Below are 17214 nucleotides of genomic sequence, written 5' to 3'. Positions count from 1 at the left end.
ATTACAATTCAGCAGAGCTGAAGGTGACACTGAATCCAGCCAAATGTGGCTTGTCGGGTATCCCATCCCCTCTCCAAGTGACAGAATCATTAGAGCAGAGGTATCAGATTTTAGACATCAGTGGCATAGCTGCTATGGAAGGAGGATTTTTTAGTTTTAAATTATGACACAATTTGGAGCTAGTCTAAAAATACAAACACATAGAGCCAGATTATTATTTAAATGCATGCACCGTAAATACATCGAGGAATAATAAAATCTTTCATTCAGTCCTGGTGTTATTTGGGCTCATTCAGTATGCGATGACGCTGATGCAGTCTGACAGGTACAAACAAGCATCAGGTGTTCTCTGTCATCTAATTGATTGCTGTGTCGCGAGTTTCGTTGGAGAAAACGTGTAACCTGTTAATCTGAGGGCGTGCTTTATACAACCAAGGCCCCTTTCTCCGTGTAACCACGCCCAATCAGCTGGTTCCTGAAGTTCAGCGAGCCTGAGGAGGAAAAAAAAACTTTCCCTCGCTTCTGTGCGGTCTCTTGGTGAGCCGATGGTAGCCACCACTGTGTTTTGTTTTGGAGGATTACATTTTTAACGACTCTGAGCCGTGTCAGCATGTCCTTGACGGATCAGCAGTGGTGTCCCACAAGCGTCCAGGTAACGGTACTCCAAGCCAGGAGCCTTAGGATAAAGGGGAAAAGTGGCACCAACGATGCGTACGCGGTCATACAAGTGGGCAAAGAGAAGTACCAGACTTCAGTGGTGGAGAAATGCGTGGCTCCGGTGTGGAAGGAGGAGGCCTCTTTCGACCTCCCGCAGCTGAACCAGGGAGGAGGAGGCAGCACGCTGCACGTCCACGTCCTTCACCGGGCTCTGGTGGGCCCGGACAAACTGCTGGGACAGGCGGTCATTAATCTGTCACAGCTCAGTGAGGACAAAACACGCAACAAAACCGAGTAAGTTTTCGAGTACAGCCCCGAAGTCGGTGTTATCTGACGTAAAAAGTATTCAAAATGTAGTCACAGTACTAAAAATAAAACAAAACTACACAGAGTGACTCATTTCACAGTAGCAAGGGGAAACAGAACTATAATTATCGATGATTTCATATAACTCTGTCATGCAGTTGCCGATGATAACAGCATTTATTAAAATGGGTGGGGGCTTTTCACAAGCTGCAAATTTTTTCCCCTCCTTTAAAATGATTTCACTTAATTATTCGGCTATAACTGTCTTTAAACGGTTATCGATGTTGTGTCAAAGAGTGACCGTCTGCCAAAACTGATTTCCACTGTTTCCATGTTTTGTTTTGTTTTGTTTTTTTTTTCTATGTAATGTCTTTACTTATATTGGTAAATTATATTGGTAAATAGACTTTAGTGAACAGTATTTACCAAGGGGTTATTTTAAAAGTATCTTTATGACTCTGTGTTATTGTACATCATAACCATTGCAGTTCTTTCTGGCCATCTAAAATATCTTTAGAGACCTATTGTTATATTTGTTGCAATTTCTGCTATCCTCTTGGCCTGATTACTCTTAAAAATACTTTTTAAATGGATAAATAAAAGCTATATAGAAGTCACTTTGCCAAAAACAGATTGGGGCTTCTACCTTGTGATAGGAATGTTGTTTGTGACTCAAGATGACTTGATATAATTCATGAGGGATTCATATGACATGTGACATATTATAGGCCAAAAAATTATTTATAGCATTTTAAATATGGGCAATCCCTTTTTGACAAATACCAGATCACATTAAAGTTACTTCAAAGGAAGCATCACTTTGCCTGCAAAACCGTCCCCTTGGAGTTTCTCTGATCAATCACTCTTGCTATGCAGCCAGCCTCCTTGACCTCTCTAAAGACGGACACGTCAAAAGAAATCAAATGAGGATTTGTTGGTTTCTACTTGCATGTAAATGGGGACATTACGGGAGGCCAAGTGAATAATAAGCACCTCTGATTTTCATCTGTGACACAAGGGGAGGGAACCCTCGGTAGCTCCTTCTGTCAGTCATGCTGTAGTTTCTCGATCTTCATAACACCCCATTAAATAACCAGTATGGTCAGAATCAATAAACGTGGTATAATTTGTGAAAACTAGCTAATGGTTGCCCTATGAGTGTTTTTTATGTGTTTGCAAGCCTCACTGGGCATGACTCCAATATTTATCTGTTATATTTGGACTTTTTTTTTTTTTTTCCCCTTAAAGTTGTTGTGATGTGAGCTATTGGAGGATGCACGCTGTGCACTGTTTATGCATCAGTGCCCAGACCTGCTCTGGTGGGTTCGACTTAAGAGTGCCGCCTACTTGCTCCAGTAGAGCTTAAGGGATTTGTTCCCACTAAAGCAGCCTTTAAGAATGCCAAGCAGCATTATTTACCCAGGCAAATGAAGTGAGCTAGATGATTTACTTTCATTGACTGAAGGTGTCAACAAGAGGGAAATTGCATCAAGAAAACCCAAGCTTCTGTTCAATTTTTTCTTTGTTTCAGAAAATTAAAAACTTAAATGTTTAATTTAACAAAACTGCTAAATATAATTAACTATGTGAAAACATCCACACCCATCTATTAGTGTGCAGTAATAATGTAAGTGAACATGTTTTACTGGCCTTGCTGGTATTTTTATATCTGCTCCTTTAAGCAGAAAATGCTCTTTACTCTGTTAAGTGTATTAGTGCTGAAGTTAAATTTTATTTATTATCCAAGACAAATCTGTCCAGGTCCACAGTGAGACATCTGTATCTCTGTAAGAATGGAAAACATTTTCTTTGTAAGCTGTTCCTGAGTGATTTATTCCCCCCGATGTGTAGCTGGTATTATACAAAAGCACACAACAATCTAGCCTGTTAATCTTAACTCAAACACACACACTTGTTCTCCTACCTGTTGAAAGGTTTTCTTGTTGTTTTTGTTTTATTTGGGTTTTTGTTTTTTTGGTTTTTTTGGTTCCGCTTTGTTAAAGATCTTTGGATAACTGCATCAACAAGAAGGCTGGATTTGATGTTGTGATTCATTAATTTTCATATTTCCTCTGCCATGAGGAAGCAAAGAGGTCTAGCCATACTCTGGCATTGTGTTTTTTGACTGAAATGAGCTGTGACTGAAAGGCATTTGGTCACAATTAATTTTTTATACCGCTCTGCCTGTTTGGCTAGTGCCCAGCTCTATTATGCTCTGGAAAGAGGATGCTCGAGTATGCAAATGTGAACTCCACCTGCCTGCAGGTTGGACTATCTGATCATGGCTGATTTAATATTTAAGTTTTCCTCAAGCAAAACTGCAGAAATCTGCATTTCTGCAGTATTTTTATTATGTGTGAAGTCAGAAGCTGGTGCTGTGTAAACACTAAGTTCGATCTCTGTTGATTTTTATGTGAGCTCTGCGAATGCACGTTGCCTCCGAGGTTTCATTCTGGCTGCTGCCTTACATTCCTGAACACCTTATCAAGGAAAAACAAACAGTGATGGCAACAGCAATGGTCATGCAAGGTCAGTTTGTCTGAGTAAGACCACTGTGGTAGTACCAAGCTTTATCACACAAGCAGGGTTACATGTGTCATGCTGCTAGCACAACAGTGCTACTGTTAAATGTGCACGATGTGTTTGTGAACTCTGGAAATCAAGAATTCGACCATGTTTAGCACTTTTTGCTTGTTGCTTGCAATAGACATTGGTATTTTATTATGAGGAACTATAGTTTGTGCAGCTGTGTGTGTTTGTTTGTTAATAATTAACAAGGAAATCTTCCATTTTTAGCAAACAAAACTGATTATTTAAAAAAAAAAACCAATCCCACTATGAGGTGCAGTGGTAGCTGCTCTGGTGCGCTTGTGGTCTTCCCGTAGTATGGTTTTCCCAGCTGTCATGGACATTTTCTTTTTAATTTCACTTATTAAAAAATGTCTGTCACACCAATAAAAAGACACTTTTAATTACATGCACATTAAAATAAAAACCCACTCATTGTATAAACAGACTCGTGAGTTTTGTTATATAAAATTTATGGGCTGCAACCCTGTCTCCAGAAAAGTTGGGGAAAATCTGCAAAGTTAAATTATTTTAATTATTTTCAAATCACTGAAATCATTTAGTTTACTGAAAGCTGTACAAAGAGCACACAGCAAATGTTGAAACTTAGACATGTCTTCAATATTTTTAATTTGAAGCTAGCAGAAAGTTCCAAGTCAGGTAGGGGCATGTTTACTTCTGCGTTACATCATCTCTTCTTTTGGCAGTATTGGGTATTTGAAGACTGAGGACACTAATATATAGTTATTTATGCAGAAAAGCCTTTCAGGCTTGATGTAGGACTTCTGTTCAGCATTTTTCGAGCTCCTCTGTCACATTTTTGTTCCATAATGTCCCACATATTTTCAGTTGGCAACAAGTCTGGACCGCAGGTGGGCCAGTTTGCATCCAGGCTTGTTTGCTATGAACCGTAATGTTTAATACCTGGATGATTTGAATTGGCAGTTTCTTGCTGAAATGTAGTAATGTGCAAAAGTTTTGAACCACCCCTCATTTCTTTATGTTTTGCTTCCAAGGAGCCAAACTTTCTTCTAATATCTGAGTGTGGTCCTGTGCGATCGTTTTCCATTTCAAAGGTTTTCTGTGGACAGTGGCTGCTTTTTCAATCACTTTCACTTCAGTCCAGATCTGAGCAATTTCTCTTTCTTTGCTAAACTTTGCCTAACTAGCATAACTATCTGCAGCAGATGAACAGTATCTGAAAGTCATGTTTTTAAGAAACTGGGAAGGGAGATAGGGGCGGGGGGAGGAGGGTGTGGGGATCATCTTGACAGAGAACAGAGCAAAAGGCAGCCAACATCCAAAGATGCTTTAAATGTCCTTCAAGAAGCCTGGAGAACTATTCCGGAAGACTACTTAAAGAAATTACAAGAAAGCTTGTCACAGAGTTTATAAAGGTGGTCATGCCAAATACTGACTTTCAAGCTCATTTCAATGGTTTTACCTCATATCCTGTTTTCCATGCATGTTTGCCCATGTTTCAGTAAATAACTTCACCCTTTCCAGTTTTCCAAGAAAAAATATAAAGAGATGAGGGGTTGCACAGTCCTGTATGCCAGGCTTTCCCTTTAAAAAGCATGACCTGGGTGGACCAGCATGTTGCTCCGAAACATACACAGTATGGTCCAATATCCTAAATATATACTGTGTGGACACACATATTACACCATCTATACATTATACCTACAGGAGCTACTTATCCATGGAAACCCACGCCATGAAGCTCTTGCACACCGTGTTTATGCTGATGTTAATACCAGAGGAGGTTCTAACTTATTCAATCATCAGTGTTTTGGACTTTGATGCACTATTTGCACTTGGCGACCTGCTCTGTAACATTTTATGTGGTGTGCCTTTTTGTGGCCAAGTGCTGTGGTTCCTAAACACTTCCATTTTGCAATATTACAGCCTACAGTTGATTGTGGAATATCTAAGAGGAAATGCATTTCCTCTTAGATGTATGTATTCTCACTTTTCAACTAATAACAAGTGTCAATAACCAGCCAGATATTCCCTCATAGTCTTTTTTTTTTTTTCAGAGTGTAGGAAGAACCAATTTTTAAAAGAATTTTGAATGTTTTGCTTGCCAGTCCACAGGACTGTTTTACACTTTGCCTCAATCAGTCTTAAAAAGACTTTGAGCAACAGTGCTTTTCTTCCCTCTTGTGGCTTTTTTTTTTTTCTTCCCTCTCCTGTCCTTTTGTAGGGTTATGACTTGAATTTGAGGACCAACAGTGGTCTTCATTGGCTTTCATTGATTTCCACTACAGAGCATAGTCTGTTTTTAATGCTGTGCCACCTGAGGGCCGGGAGATCAGGACAGTTCAATATCGATTTAGCTTCCCACCCCCCTCTTTTTTTTTCTTTGCTAGATTCCAAATGTCTTTTCCATTGTAAATTTCAAAATGTTATTCATACTTTTATTTATTTATTTTACTTCTGGAAGAGGCTCTCTGGGATGTGCTTTTTATGCACAATCATGCTAAGTCATCTAGGTGTGTGTTGTTGTTGTTGTTGTTGTTGTTGTTTTTTTGTTTTTTTTTTGTCTACCATTAACTATTTTTAAACATTGGGTTTGGGAGATTGTCTTTTGTTGCCAACATTTTTTTTTTTTTTTTTTTTTTTAAACCTATTAAAAAGGAGTTTCAATTTGTGCAATGTCTCATTTGTGCTACAGTTACACAAATATATGGGGTATTTGCATGACATACACATGGAGTTGTACAACAGCCGTCTTAGCGAGAAGCGTTAAATTAAAGGTGCTATCAAGCAGCCAACTTAATTCAGTTTTATTAATATAGCACCAGGTCAGGGAGGGACAAACATCTGATGCGACTGGTTGGAGGGCGATGGGAAGTGGTGGAAATACAAACTGTGTGAACTGCTCAGTGTATAAAGGGGAAGTCCCTGAGCCATTTGAGCCTATAGCACTATAAATAAATGATGGTTCAGGGTCAGCTGATACACACCTGACTGTCAACTATATCAAAAAAAGGTCTTAAGCCTAATCTTAAAAGTGGAGACTGTGTGTCTCCAAAAGCCTAACTGGGATCTAGTTCCATAGTAGAGGCCTGATAGCTGAAGGCAATGATTCCCATTAAACTTGTAGAAACTCCAGGAACCACAAGTAAGCCAGCAGTCTGAGAGCAAAATATTATGAAGACTTTAAGATGTGAAACATGATTAAAGGAATAATTATACACTTGTCATGAAACGGTGTAACGAGCTAATCTAGTAAGGACAGATCTCAAGTATAACTTCTGTTCATCATTTCTGACTTCTTACATAGCTTCATTGCCTTTTTCAAGTTACTGTGTGATCTAGCATATGTTATACAGTTTTTCAGTTTTAAAAGGCACCAATTTCATTCTCTGTTTTGGCAAAACAATGGGAAAGTGAGTTTCTTTTCTTTGCACTGACCTTCATTTTCTTTCTCTGACTCGTGGATACCAATAAGCCTTGAACATTATCACTGTTGAGCTGTTTAACTCACTCAGCTCTTCTCCCACTCACAGCTGGGTTCTGTGATAAGAAGACAGGGCATTGTCTTATCAGTAGTTCACAAGGAAGTGCGTGTGTGCACACGAAGTAAAATAGCTTTACAAAATGTTGAGTCATGCATTATCCTCCGCTGGCTCTGCCTGTCCAGCAGAGCTGCAATCTTTCTGCTACTTACAGAGGTGTGAGATTAGTCAAATGGCCTCATCATCACCCAGGATGTCTTGTATGAAAGCCATCAAAGCAGCTGTAACTCCTGCACAGCACTTACTACATTCAGCCAGCTAACGCCCAAACATTTTTGCAACTTCCCTTCTCATTTAACTGAAGTGACTTACTACTTCTGCTCTTTTTATTTTATTTTTTTCTTGTTCATGTGGGATGCAACTGTGTTGCAATGCAGTACTATTTTGTACTCATCTGCATGTGTTTTTGTCTATTTGTTTTTATATAAGTATGTTATGCATATATACGGCTGTTATTGTGTACATTTAATATAATTATAAAGATTTTACATTTGGTATAAAGAGGTTTGACAAATTGTCAACTTACAGTGAGGGGTTCTGGTGAGTTTAATGCTGCATATTCTGAATATTTAAGCACTCAGTGGAGTGGTTTCTCAAAGGGCGAGACTGTAGCTATCCAGAAGGCCTAAGTGACTGCTGATCCACATGCTAGACAGCAGACTTTAACACCAGAAATGCCAAATGGATATCTTTTGGAAGAAATCTCTTCATCTGTTTAGTAGGCCCCGAGAGGTTTGAAGTACAAATGATGAGCTCCTTAGACTACAAATGGGCCATTGTCATTGGTCTGTGCTGTCACTGGACACCTCAGTGTCACCTTGCTAGTACTGGGTGAGAGCCCTCTTTTGCCATCAGAATGGACTTAATTCTTTGTAGCATAGATTCAACAAACATTTCTCAGAGATTTTGCTGGATGTGTACGAAGAATGATGGATCCATGCTCTCATGTTGGTTGTGCACAACTCTGATCATCTAAATATGAGACTGTTGAAGGAGAATAATGACTATTGTTTAATTTTGGTCAGACATTAGAAAATGTACCTTCAGTTTTCTGTTCTTGGCTGACAGAAGTGGAGCCTGGTGTGGTTTTCTTCTGCTGTAGCCCATCTGCTTCAAGGTTTGACACAGTCAGATGCTCTTCTGCATGCCTCCATGGTTTTAACAGTCATTTGTGTTACTTTGTCTGCATTCTGCCCCCTCCTCTGACTTAAAAAGGTGTTTTTGCATTTAGAGAACTGCTAACCACTGGATATTTTCTTTTTCTTCTGTAAACTCTAGAGATGGTTGTTTAGGCAATTACTAGCAATTTCTGAAATATAATGGCAACAGAAACTACAGTATGCAACATTCAAATTCACTTATCATATTTCGTCTTTGTACTTCAGCAGTTCAGTCTGACCATGTTTACATTAAATTGCTGATTGACTGCTGTATGTGCATTTTAAATTCATAAAATTAAGAATAAATAGTTAATCAGTTTTAATCCAACAATTAACCTTCTTGTACTAGATTGCATGTAGATGATGAACTATCCTAATTTATCTCAGTACACACAAAGAACGGGACAGACAGTCAAGTTATTCTGGCAATGATATGACTGAAAAAGTGGAATTTTTTGTTTTGTTTTTTACTTGTATTGAATGAAATATTATTTTTCATAACTTTATATCACTTGTAGATGTGTCCCCATCCCATCTAGACGCGTTCTGTTGAATGGCATTTATCAGGCAAGCATGAAGAAGCCACACATGACACAGTTATGTCAAGGCCTGAAATCTGCAAATCACAACCAATTACTCATCAGCAAGTAGGAGGCTGTGGATCGTTGACAGCAGTAAGCCATTTCAAAACTTCCAGGAAAAGGCGTTTTCCCCAGCTTCTTAATTTGTTTGCATGACATCTGAAGCATTCCTAGGATGATTAAAATCTCACCATATCTAACTCTGGATCATCCAAAGGAAGCGCTGTATTCAGTTCTTTTAGCGTGTGTATGTATGTGTGTGTGTGTGTGTATGTATGTATGTGTATATATATATATATATATATATATATATATATATATATATATATATATATATATATATATATATATATATATATATATATATATATATATATATGTATATATATATATATATATATATATGTGTGGAATTTCAGTGGGCTGTGTTTTGTCAGGGCTGAAGTTGGAGGGAAAAGTCTATTTATGGCACACAAACGCGTGCATGCACAAAGCATCTTTGGACAATAATGTGTAATGCAGAGAAAGAGACAGAAGCCTGCAGCACAACAACAAATGCATGGCCTCGTCCTCATTTCCCTAGGAATCCAGACTTCAGTGGGACTTGTTTGCTCAGTGGTGAGCTGACCTCAGATTTTTGCCTGATGGGCACTTTTTATGCTGACTGACTTTTTTTTTTTTTTTTTTTTTCCTTTTTCCTATTGTGTTAGATTTCTTCTGCCTGTTCTGAGACCCTTCTGTCAGTACTGGATGGCGAAGGTGCAGAAACACTGGAAAGCTGGCCCTGTCTGGTCTTGCTTGGCATTTTTAGGATGTCTGTTTAGGATTTTTCAGCATTTTAAACATGAGACTTTAATTTTATGAATGAATTTTTAGGGCGTAACCAGCATTTATAATTGGTTACTTTATTGTCATCTTGGTGTGTTGTTATTATCCAGCTGTATCAAAATTCTCTTTGGTGTGCATGTGTTGTATATTTAAAGGATGAAGGGGGGGGGTAATAACAGAATAAATTCCCTTGAACCTGGCAGGCTAAGTTTCGCAAGGATCCGACTAAATCTCGGATGAAAGCTTTCTCTTTCAAAGGGGCAGTTGGCTTGTTAACTCCCTGCAGGGTTGGTTGCATTATTTAGGAAAACTGGCATAAAACATTTTGACAGTGAACATCAGCACCGTACACCTACCATGCTCTGAAGATTTGATCATGTGAGACAAGCAACAAGGGAACAGGATTTAATAAAGGTTGTCAACTGCTGAGGGTACACACAGTACAAGCTTTCATAAATTCTGCAGGGCTGCTGTAGACTTGACAGAATTTATATTTTTAAGACTTTCCTTTATGGTCAGTTCGCTGGTTGAGCTTAGATCATCACAGACTTTCCAAAAACATTCACGCTGCCACTTTCCATTTGCAGTGAGATGGGTCATGATTTCTGCAAAGAGGAAAAATGAGCAGGACTAGACATTCACATTACTATAAATGAGTCCAAGTCTTGGTGACTCTCATTTGTTTAAATCATTTAGATCGTGATCAGTATTAATTTCTTTTGTTACAAGGGGTTTGTGGTGCATTTGATCTTTATAATCATTACAGAGACATTCAGTTTGGACCTTCAGACAGGCCTCACTTGACTTATAGATTGAGTGATAGATTTTGGTCACAAGTAGCTTGATTTTGTGATTGCACCCCACCTCTAAAACGACCACATATTTCTAGATATTTGATTTGCACTTTTATACAGTGGATGTGTAAATAAGTACAAAACGCTAATAATTTGTGTCTCTTCAACAGATGGTTTAAACTTCTTGATAAGACTGGTAAGCCAGACAAAGACAGAGGAGAGGTGCTTCTGGATATCCAGTTCATGAGAAACAACATGACTGCCAGCATGTTCGACCTTTCTGCTGCTGGCAAATCTCGGTCTCGTCTGGGCAAGTTCAAGGACAAAGTTCGTGGCAAGAAAAAGGAGTCAGATTCTGTGACCAGCGTGGCGCCGTCTTTCAGTCAGGTCCTGACGGACAGCGAGGAGGAGGGCACCGGGGATGGTGAAGCGGCGACGGGCAAGGATGGAAAACAGAAGAAACACAAGATTAAGTCTTTGTTTTCTCCAAAGTCCAACTTGCAGAAGAGCATGTCTCAGTCTATGTCTGTTCTGCCTGGGAAGAACTCCACGCTCACCGGCAGCCAATCATCTGGTCTGAATGTCGATTCCTCAGAGGGTCAGGAATGTACTTTTTCACCATTAATGCTTTCCTCTTTCATTATGTTGTGTTAACGCTCTCATCTTCTTTTCAGGTAAAAAGAAGTTCAAGTTCATGATACATAAACGCTCGGGCAGCTCAGGCAGCAAGGATTCATCATCTGGTCGTGAAAAACAGGTTTCTGTAGAACAGAGTAATTTATGCATCAATGGCAGTCACGTATACTGTGAGGAGCCGCCATCTCGGACTTCTCGCATCAGCTCAAACTTCAGTCTGGCCAGTTCAGGTCATGGATCAATGGAGGATGTCCCTGAAAACTCTCCACCACCTGAGCAACAAAAGGCAGCGAGGCAGTGTTCACCTTGGGAAGAGGATGAGAAGGAGGAGGAAGACACTCCTGAAGTTGAAAACGTTAAAGCGAATGTGAGTGATTTAGAAAGGACTATAATAGAGGAGGAGACGAAAGAAGAGAAGGTTAAAAGGCAACAAGAGAGGCTTGAAAGTTTAGCTGAGGACAGAGAAAAACAAGAGGAAGAGGAGACAAGGAGTAAAGAAGAGGAAAATATTAGAAGTGAGGAAGAAAAGAGAAGACAAGAGCAAGAGGAAAGGGTTAGGATGGAAGAAGAGCGTGAAAGATTGGCAGAGGAAAAGAGACTACAAGTCCTAGAGAGAAGGAAAATAGAGGAGGAAGAAAAGAAGAAAAGAGACGAAGAGGAAAGGATTAGAATTGAGGCAGAGAAGAAGAGGTTAGAAGAAGAGGAGAGGGTTAAGATGGAAGAGAGAAGGCAAGAAGAGCAAAAACTGGCAGAGGAAAAGAGACTTGAGGAAGAGATGAGGGCACAGGAAGAGAGGAGACGGCAAGAAGAGGCAAAAATAGCTGAGGAAAAGAGACTGAAAGAAGTAGAGAGAAGGAAACTTGAGGAGGAAAGAAGAAAGCAAAGAGATGAAGAGGAAAGGATTAGAATTGAGGAAGAGAAGAAGAGACTAGAAGAGGAGGAGAGGGTTAAGATGGAGGAAAAGAGAAGGCAAGAAGAGCAAAAAGTGGCAGAGGAAAAGAGACTTGAGGAAGAGAAGAGGGCACAAGAAGAGAGGAGAAGGCTAGAAGAGGCAAAAATAGCTGAGGAAGAAGAGAGGATTAGAAAGGAAAATGAGGAGGAAGAGAGGAGACAAAAAGAGGAGGAGGAGCTGCTGAAAAAACTAGAAGAAGAGCAAAAGAAAAAAAGGATACAGTTGGAGCAGGAAAGGAAGCAAAGGGAGGAAGAAGAGAGGGTTAAGAAAGAGGAAGAGAAGAAAAGGCAAGAAGAGGAGGAACGGGCTAAGAAAGAAAGGGAAGAACATGAGAGATTAGAGGAGGAGAGGAAACGGATTGAGGCAGAGGAGAAAATTAGACGACAAGAAAGGATCAGGATGGAAAAAGAGGAAAAAAGGAGACTAGAAGAACAAGAAAATCAAAGAGCTGAAGAGGAAAGACTTGGGAAAGAGGAGGAGAAGAGACGGGAGGATGAGGAGAGGGCTAGGAAGCAAAGAGAAGAATATGAAAGACTGTTAGAGGAAAAAATGCAACAAGAAGAACAAAGAAGACTTGAGGAAGAGGAAAGAATTAGAAGGGAAGAAGAGGAAAGGGTTAGGATGGAGGAAGAGATGAAGAGGAGAAAAGAGGAAGAAGAGAGGACTAGAAAGGAAAAGGAAGAAATGGAGAGGCTGGAGGAAGAGAGAAGACTGCAGGAACAAGAAAAGTGGAGGATTGAGGAAGAGGAGAGGATTAGGAGTGAGAAGAAGGAAGAGGAGGCAAGGAAGCTGGAGAAGTTGAGGAATGCAGAAGAGCAAGAGAAGAGGGGAAACAAAACAACAGATGAAGTTAGGGCTGCAGGGAAGAAACCCAAAGTGAGCAGTCCTGCAGTCACTTCCACTAATCCTTTTGATGAAACCTTCTCTTCCAACCCCTTTGAGGAGATTCCCAAGTCCCTCGACAGCAGCACAGCTGACGAGCCAACGGTTCAGCAACGGTTAGTTAAAGCTATACGCTACGTCAATCACAAGCACTGCAGTAAAAGTGTGATTTAATAGTCTTACCTTGAAATACTTGAATTCATTCATACATGTATACATACAACCTCCTTAGCTCTCGAGAACCTCTGACTTTACAGAGGGAGTTTATTTACAGTGCATTTAAACAATTTTGTTAATGTAATTTTAAAACGACCAGACAACAGCTCAAGGTGGATGGAATTTTAAGGTTCTCAGTCTTTGTTTAGCATTTTCTCCATAGCACTCAGTACCAAGTACAATTGTGGATAAAAACAATGGAATTTTTTTTTTGTTTGTTTGTTTTTCTGGTCACGAATGTAAAAAGTTGGCAAATCAAACCTGATTTTAGCGATTCAGGTCACTCTTTCCAATTCATTTATTTATTTATTTTTTTCCTTTTCAAAGTGGTGCATTAAAGTCCTTCCAAAGCTGTTGTAAAACAAATTAGAACCACAGGTTTCAGGCAAGGCTGGAGGAAATGTCAAAGGAAAATTGAAATCTTTGTAGTGTCCTCCGGGAATATTAACACTTCGACAAAAAAAGTTTGTGCAAATTAATTCAGACGTTAAAATGCTTTTCCTTTTAAGAGAAACTGCCCTGTGCTGGTAACGCTTAAAAGGCTTGGTGATCACCCCAAGGTAGTTACATTGAACCTCTGTAGACCTTTCCTCAACTAAAGTGTTAGACCGCCTGACATTGTTAAGCATTACATAATGTGCACGGTTGACCAGGCTTAAAAGCAGAACAGGACAGCATCAGGAGCAGAAGAGAAAAGGAGGTAGTGGAGCTGAATTATAATGGTTGATTTAAAAACAACACAACGATGATGTACATGCAGGGAATGTGTTATCTGAAGTTACCTTTTGTGCTTTTGCTCCGTCACAGGTCAGCAGCAGTTCTTCTCAGTACTTCTCTATTTAATAGAATAGAATAGAATTCAACTTTATTGTCATTGCACATGTCACAGGTACAGGGCAACGAAATGCAGTTTGCATCCATCCAGAAGTGCTTTAGCCATGATATAGCTATATTACAATATATATTAGCAATAATATAGATATGTAAGTATATTACAGAATGGGTCTATTACGGTATGTAATATGTTATGAATATGCTATAACTATAAGTATGTACAGGCTATGAACAGGATATAAATATGAAAAAAAAAAACTACACAGAATATGAAATAAAGAACTATACAGAAATATGAGATATACAGCTATACAGAAATGGGAACTATGCAAGTTGTAAACAGTTGTAGAATTAAAAGTTATCGTATGATTATTTACACAGAACTATACAGTAGTGCAGTTAAGAGGCTATATAAAGTGCTAGTGGTTGTGAGTGGTGGTTCTGTGTGTGTGTGTGTGTGTGTGTGTGTGTGTTAACATGGGTCAGATGTCAGGAGGCAGAGTAATGGGAACATAAGTGACACATGTGACTGTTGCACAGCTATGTGTGCGTTACAGTTTATATAATTTTGCAGACTGGGCTGAAAGATTGAGCTCACTGCATAGTTTTACCTCATTATGTGAAGTGAAAAATACTAGAAACTTTGTGAAGAAGTCAGTTTGACAGAAGAAGTAGATGGAAAGAAACTTCAGATGTGCTCAGCACATTAAAATACATTTCCTTTTATAATAGTATCTCAATATCTTATGTTACCTTTTCACTTTCTTTTGGTTGTCCTATAACATTGCAAGAGAATTTGGGACAAGGTATCTTTAATATTGTGAAAAATAAAGTCCTATTATATCAATCTATATTACTTGCATCATTAGTGTGTTTAGCCCCCCACGCCTACCAACCCTCAGTTGAATTCCTGTAATTAAATGCTGACGTATGCCCAAATGTTATATAGTCTGTCTCATTTCCAGGTGTCACTCTGCCATGTCATCGGTGAGAAGTAAGACTGGTTCTGTGGATGAAAAGGACCTGATTAGTACTCAACGGGAGAAGCGAGCAGCTCCTCAGCCGCCAGTAAGGAGTCAAGCTGGCAAGCAGCCTCACAGGGAGCAGGATGTGCCGGCACGACATCTGGCACAAATTAACAAGCAAAGCAAAGACAAAGATGTCAAAACTGTCAGTGTTCCCCCACAGCGCTCGGTGCAAATGATCGCTCCGCTGTGTAGGTCTCCCACAGATTCAAAGAACTCCCAGAGCCTGATGCAAAGCAATAACGCTAATGGAACAACAAACGAAGCCAAACACAGCAAACGTCCTGCGCCGTCCGTACCTCCTCCTGTGGGAGAAAAGCAGTCATCAGAACCAAAAACGAGCTCTAATCTAGGCGGCGCAGAGACCAAACAAGTTAAAGTTGTTTGTGGCTTAAATCCTTTTGAGGATGATGAAGATGAAAGTGAGCTCACAGCTCAAGATGACACAGCAGTCTCTAGTAATACTGGTTCAATACACTGGCCTGCAGCTGTGTCACAAAGTGCAGATAAAGATGCTGCCTCTCAACCAAAAATCAAATCCTCAAAGACGGCCCACGCTCCCCCACCTCCTGCAAAGAATGACATCAGCTCGAACACTTTAACGAACCCGGGCACGGAAAGAAGCCATGCTACAGGTGATCGAAGTGCAGCTGCGCCCGATAACGATGCACTCCAAGCATGCGACCCGTATTATGAGTCCACAAGTCCTGGGCATGTCCCAGTGAGTCCACTCCAAGAGTCCCAGTCCCTTAAAGTCCAGAATATAATGGAGACAGATGTGAAGAAAGACTGGGCCCCTACACCTTCACGCAGGTGAGATGGTTTGGTTGCTAAAGAATAACTTTTATAGGTCAAATGTTACTATATTTATATTTTTATCTGTACGCACGTTTCATTTGTGTAATTTGCAACATTCAATCTTATTAGCTTTCACTTACACAAATGTTCAATGTATTCTGTACAGTATAGTAAGCTTGATATGGGTGAACTGAGTTTTATTATTGGGTATTATGTTCAGTTTAATTGTTGAATGGATTACTGCGCAGTGTACTTGGTTATACGGTTTCCTTTACTCCCATTCAACAGGTGCTTACGTCTGTCTTTTATGCTTTGTTTTCATCATTTCAGGCTTCAGCCGGTAAGACCTCTTAATCCTCTTGAGCAGCAGGGTGCCTCAGTTGTTCAAGAGGAAAATGAAAACAAATCCACAGGAATCCCCAGTGGACTTCAGGACAAAACAACGGTATTTGTTTCTAACTCCCTCTCTCTCTCTCTCTCTCCCTTTTTAAGATTTTCAACAAGAAATAGGCCGATGGAATTTAAGTTTCTTATATCCTGGCACTTTTAAAGCATGCTTTGTCGCTCCACAGGTGGATGACAGTGGGATGAAAGGGCCTTACTCCCAGCTGACCCGGGAGGAACTGATCTCTCTGATCTTGAAACAGGAGAACCAGCTCTCGGAGAGAGATTATAAGATATCGGAGCTGGAGCAGTACATTGATAATTTACTTGTGCGAGTCATAGAAGAGAAGCCAAGTATCCTCATGTCCTTGACCGCTATGAAGAAAGCTGCTTAGGTAGCTTTGCAGGCATCACTGTATTCTTGCTGCACTTAATCAGACCTGTTTATTCACAGCTCGTCCACATTAGAAATATCACTTTATAGATGTATTGGTTACGTTAATGCAACTGGAATACTTTTGCTGTAAAGTGTGGAGGAACACTTTAGATTTCAAATATTTCATCACCCAATAAAATTAATGATTTGAGGGAAAGAAAATCTTTGAAATATTTGAAATATTTAGCTCTCTCAGCTAAAGGATTCAGTTTGGAAAGACTTTGTAGTTTTTAGATGATCGATAAATTTAGACATTTGTTTCATGTGAGTTTAAAGGATATCTTGTATATATCTGGTCATGCCTGTCATCTTTCTTCTGGAAATAACTTTGATAAATGTGTAATCCTGCCAGCATACCAGACTTGTTGCATTTCATGGTGAAACTCGAGTTGATTTCTCTCTATAGAGCTTACTGTCAAAGTTTACTGCTAATTCCCATGTGCACTTTAAGTAGCTCACACTATTAACTGTTAAGACACTGAACACTGTACTGAGTATTTTTACTGCTTAAATAAATTTGAAAAATAAAATAAAACCATGAATTAATACAAACACTGTCTGCTACCTTATTTAGTTTCTGATCAGATTATAGCGCGTTTTAAAGATTAGTTTTCCTTTCCTGAAGAAACAGTT

The 17214-nt window shown here is 39.6% G+C and overlaps 1 protein-coding gene across 2 annotated transcripts; it reads left to right on the top strand.

Annotated features, from left to right (window-relative positions):
- Positions 1 to 441: 441 nt before the first annotated feature.
- On the top strand, positions 442 to 17133 carry rab11fip1b (RAB11 family interacting protein 1 (class I) b). Of its 2 annotated transcripts, none has more exons than XM_086300626.1 (6): positions 442 to 951; positions 10589 to 10992; positions 11093 to 13004; positions 14904 to 15776; positions 16092 to 16206; positions 16334 to 17133. In XM_086300626.1, the coding sequence occupies exons 1-6, from the start codon at positions 611 to 613 to the stop codon at positions 16538 to 16540; spliced, it is 3852 nt and encodes a 1283-aa protein (XP_086156752.1). In that variant the 5' UTR covers positions 442 to 610; the 3' UTR covers positions 16541 to 17133. The 2 variants fall into 2 exon arrangements, with proteins under 2 accessions (XP_086156752.1, XP_086156751.1); XM_086300625.1 differs by having other exon boundaries at positions 443 to 951; positions 10589 to 11016.
- Positions 17134 to 17214: the final 81 nt, after the last annotated feature.

The sequence above is a fragment of the Aulonocara sp. 'chitande type north' Nkhata Bay genome, linkage group LG7 (genome assembly GCF_057382095.1).
Source record: "Aulonocara sp. 'chitande type north' Nkhata Bay isolate Kocher_YH1m ecotype deep benthic linkage group LG7, A_spYH_male_GT1.1, whole genome shotgun sequence".
NCBI lineage: Eukaryota > Metazoa > Chordata > Actinopteri > Cichliformes > Cichlidae > Aulonocara > Aulonocara sp. 'chitande type north' Nkhata Bay.
This window is presented reverse-complemented; position numbering and strand designations above follow the sequence as displayed.

Excerpts from the sequence above, each read along its gene's own strand:
- rab11fip1b (XM_086300625.1), top strand. The coding sequence starts at position 611 with ATGTCCTTGACGGATCAGCAGTGGTGTCCCACAAGCGTCCAGGTAACG. Across the intron at positions 11,017-11,092 it reads GAATGTCGATTCCTCAGAGG|GTAAAAAGAAGTTCAAGTTC; the intron begins GTCAGGAATGTA and ends TCTTCTTTTCAG. Across the intron at positions 13,005-14,903 it reads GAGCCAACGGTTCAGCAACG|GTGTCACTCTGCCATGTCAT; the intron begins GTTAGTTAAAGC and ends TCTCATTTCCAG.